The sequence below is a fragment of the Manduca sexta genome, unplaced genomic scaffold, assembly GCF_014839805.1.
Source record: "Manduca sexta isolate Smith_Timp_Sample1 unplaced genomic scaffold, JHU_Msex_v1.0 HiC_scaffold_2383, whole genome shotgun sequence".
NCBI classification, from domain to species: Eukaryota; Metazoa; Arthropoda; class Insecta; order Lepidoptera; family Sphingidae; genus Manduca; species Manduca sexta.
The window spans coordinates 1-4,359 of NW_023593342.1; the positions used below are offsets into that span (position 1 = coordinate 1).

At 38.9% G+C, this 4,359-nt stretch overlaps 1 protein-coding gene across 1 annotated transcript; it reads left to right on the forward strand.

Moving 5' to 3' along the window:
- Positions 1 to 545: 545 nt before the first annotated feature.
- On the forward strand, positions 546 to 3,344 carry LOC119192126 (trypsin, alkaline C-like). The gene is made up of 4 exons (XM_037445962.1): positions 546 to 700; positions 1,123 to 1,291; positions 1,673 to 1,927; positions 3,062 to 3,344. Exons 1-4 carry the CDS (start codon positions 652 to 654, stop codon positions 3,342 to 3,344), a joined length of 756 nt encoding a protein of 251 aa, XP_037301859.1. The 5' UTR covers positions 546 to 651.
- Positions 3,345 to 4,359: the final 1,015 nt, after the last annotated feature.

A 4,359-nucleotide genomic window follows, 5' to 3' on the forward strand; every position in this document is an offset into this window, starting at 1 on the left:
GGATAGTGGAGCTACGCTTTGGCAAGCATTACACGAATTCTCATTGGCGGGAAAAAACTTTTAAATTAAATGATTTGCTTTAAAATCACTACAAAATGTTATTAAATAAAACACCGTTACATAGTAGAGTTGATTCATTAGTCAGTTTTATTAAAATAATGTACTGATCGCTTATTTTGTGCAATTGTAAAATAATATGAAATACGCGCAAGTGTCTAAAGGTTATTTCTTGCAAATAATAGCTGTATTCTCATCGCAAGACGCATGTGAAATGGGAGGTTTATGTAAGAAACATTTAAGATTTATTTTCGCTGATTTAAAAGCTTTCGTTTGTATGTTATGAACATGACCACCATTACTCGCTGACTTCCAATACTCGCGTCCCCCCAACATACACAATCGCATTTATGTTTCAAGTATTAAGTTAAACAAGAAAAATTTTATAATAATCGTAATATATTGGGCGCAATAGAATCGTATGGAACCCAACAGGAAAATAGAGAAATGATTGACTTTAAAACGCTCAAACGTAAATACCCAAAGTTGTCTTATCTAATTTAATCAATATTTATAATTGAAAAGCACCCTTTGGTAGGTATATATACCTATCAAATACTGTTCGGATGTCAGTCACTTTCCAGTTAATTAATCATGAAGACGTTGATCGCATTGTTAGCCCTTGGGTTCGTAGCCGTTACGGGTAAGTTAGTTTCACGGTACTATTTGGTTATTTGTAAAGAATAAGGAAACATTATTGTTGGAATAATTCCATTAAAATTTGGGTGACCTGGTTGCATCTCTGCCTACCCCTTCGAGGATAAAGGCGTTATGTATTTATGATTAATAATATTGTGCCAACAAAGTTCGTATTGCAGCACCTACACCCTAAGGACCACTGCAGCGCTAATTTTAATGTAATCTGTTTCCATTTATTTACCCGAGAATAAATTTGTTCATATTTTACGGCAAGTAAGTTCTCTATGCGAACACTTTCTAGGTCTGTATTGACGCCGTGTACTCATTTCAGCCTATTCCATTTTCGACTACCGATTTTAAGGGTTTTAGTTGTTAACTTAAAATTCTCACCAAATAAATATATTAATATTTTTAATCGTTTCGCAGCCGGTCCGTCGGCTCCGCAGAGAATCGTCGGCGGTTCAGTCACCACCATCGACAACTACCCCTCTCTTGTGGCGCTGTTGCGAACCCAGGACTGGAGTCAGTGGTCTCAAGCCTGTGGCGGCTCCATCATTAATAGCAGACACATTCTCTCGGCTGCCCATTGCCTGCAGTAAGTAGCGCGGTCGTTTTTTATTTCTTCGAATGACGAGACGAGCTTGCCATTCGGCTGATGTCAGTCAGTAAACGATGCGATCGCCTATAAACAGTTGAAACATCATCCAACACCTTGAATTACAAAGTATTGTTTGGTATTCCACTGCACTCGCCAGTCTGAGACACGAGATGTTAAGTCTTATTATGTCCAGTAGTTACACTGGCTACAATATCCTTTAAACCGGAACACAACAGTGACTACAGACTGCTGTTTTACGACAGAAATAGACATTGCGGTGGTACCCTTTCTAACATATGAGAGACTAACCATCAGTAAATCGTTGACACTTGAGCACAGAGTAACAAATATAATATGTTATATGCTTTTTATTTACAGTGGATATGCTGTTGGAGCTTGGCGCGTGCGTGTTGGTTCCACCTGGGCGAACAGCGGTGGCGTCGTCCACGCTGTGGATCGTCATATCATTCACTATCATTACAACAACAGAACCCTTGATAATGATATTGCTATTTTGCGCCTCGCTTCCAACATTGCATTCAACCAGAATGCTCGTGCTGGTCACTATGCTGGCGCCATTACCATGTCGCAGACAACCAGGCGGTATGGGCTGCTGGATGGGGTCATACACAGGTTCGTGATGTGCTTGTCTACAATATATCAATATATAGATGTATATTATGTTTGTATCTTGTACATCAATTTATTTATTTATTTAAAAGTCAAATATAAGCTTAAAGTGAGGGTACACCAAAACGGTACACTTATATAATGATTATTCATATTAACAAGAACATCGAAGAAAATTAAATTATTGCAGGTAAAGGTGACTAACTATAATTCGTATGATTTAAAAACATATAAACTTTTTTACTAATGCTATGAATACTTTCAATAAATATATCGGCATCCAATCCATTCTCAAAAATGTGTCTATCAAGATAATTGCCTTAGCGGTCGGGCTATTTCTAGTGTGCGTTAAACGCCATGCAAGTATTCACGTGAGAAGACGATGCCTTCTTTGCCCCTTAGCACGCAGTAATGGTCCGGAATATACAAATAAATATGTTCTCTCGCAGTTTCATTGTCTACACAATGACAATTATACAAAAAAATTTGCCGCTACATATACATATACATTATATATATGTAGCGGCAGAATTTTTTGTGCACTTTTTCAACCATAAGGATATATAGTTTTCGCAGGGATTCCACAAAATAGAGTTCTATTCTTATTAACTACGGACAAACAAATTGTGTAAAAGTTTAAGAACGCTAATATTCCTAAATGGTGTAGAGGTTCTGGTAATGAAACCTAACGTTTTGTTGGTTGTTTTACAAATATTTCTTATGTGTTCATGGAAGTTTAACTTGGAGTCCATGGTTACACCCAGATCGCGTATCGTGGTGACTTGATCGAGCGGCACGCTATCCAACATATTATATTTTGTTGCAATCGGCGTATGGGGTCGAGAAAAGAAATAGTTTTACACTTTGTTGCATTAAGTGGCACTTTGTTTCTAGCACTCCAATTTGCAAAAGTATCGGTATCTCCTTGTAGCGCTACACAATCCCCGTATTTTGAGTCATAAAAATTTTAGATCATTGGCAAACATCAAACATTTTGCGTTATAAAGAACATGGGCAGATCATTTATCATGATCATAAATTGTGTAGGTCCCGAAGTACTAACGCCAAAAACAGTGTAGTACTCTACGGAACAGTAATTTTTCACACGTACGTCTTGTTTTTATCGTTAATTTACAGTTCAGAGGAAACCCTTCGAGCAACTGCGACACGTCGAAGTACGGACCATCAACCTGACGTCTGCAGAGATAGATACCGTCGTGCCTTCCCACCCCGCATCGTGACTGACAACATGTTATGCTCCGGCATTCTTGACGTCGGGGGTCGCGACGCTTGCCAAGGAGACTCCGGCGGTCCTGTCTACCACAACAACGTCATCGCCGGCGTTACCTCCTGGGGCATACGCTGTGCTGATCGTCGCTTCCCTGGTGTCAACGTTCGTGTCCAGCGCTACACTGCTTGATCCGAAACAACTCTTTATATCGATCCACTATTACGAGATTAATAAAATCAAATAAATGAAACCACTTACGTCCCTTTTTTATCTTTGCCTCTAGTTAATGTTTCACTGGCCTAAAAACCACGGGTGTCATTCTTCTTTATTTATATTATAGCTTTCACCGTTAATTTATCGATGATTTCGCCAATGTCAAGTAATAATAATGGTAAATACAAAATAAAAAATCATATGTCTCCTTTTATAAATTAATTTAATTCAGCTAATAATCGCAGCAGTATCAATCAATGGGTATTGGTTGGGCGTGTAAATGGCCCAACCAATGAGAAAAAGTGAGGGCTAAGGGAAAGCAAAACCGAGCAGGCACTACCTACGATGTCCACTCAAGGGAGGTGGGCAAGGGCTATCAGGTAATACTGCGCAAAATTACTCACCGATCTTGCAGCCAAAATCACGAGGCGCACACCAGCGAGAAGGTCCGGGATACCAGGCGATGCTCCGGTTGCCGTCCACAGGCGATGCGACAGGATGAGGTGCGAGGATCAGCGGGGAAAGGGAGAAAATTAAAGAGGGAAGTAGGTATATTATGGGTAATAAGAATAAGGAAAAAATTGTGACGTAGAGAAATTTTTATGTAGTAATGACAGTCGCATGCCCGTTTCAAATAATTGGAGCATAAAGGCCAGTATAACGTCCAAAGAGGCGGCATTACCTGAATAAGCTACAAACTTCGGATGAATAATTTTACGCAAACCGCACCCTTACCTTTAGTTGACGTTTAGGACACCAAGCGGCTCAACTAGTCACACCGTAAGAATATGAAATATAGCTTCAATCATAGAAAAAAATGTTTATGTAAGAATAGTTTTTTAGTACGTTTCTGTAGTAAATTACACTTAAATATTAAGTTTAAAGGGTTAAATACCTAACGTAGTAAATAACTTTAGTATCACCCCAGTTGTCCTACCATCTCTTTGCCCAAGATATTTGAAGGAAATTTTATATCAGTTACATACGACAT

Excerpts from the sequence above, each read along its gene's own strand:
- LOC119192126 (XM_037445962.1), top strand. The coding sequence starts at position 652 with ATGAAGACGTTGATCGCATTGTTAGCCCTTGGGTTCGTAGCCGTTACG. Across the intron at positions 701-1,122 it reads TGGGTTCGTAGCCGTTACGG|CCGGTCCGTCGGCTCCGCAG; the intron begins GTAAGTTAGTTT and ends ATCGTTTCGCAG. Across the intron at positions 1,292-1,672 it reads TCGGCTGCCCATTGCCTGCA|TGGATATGCTGTTGGAGCTT; the intron begins GTAAGTAGCGCG and ends TTTTATTTACAG.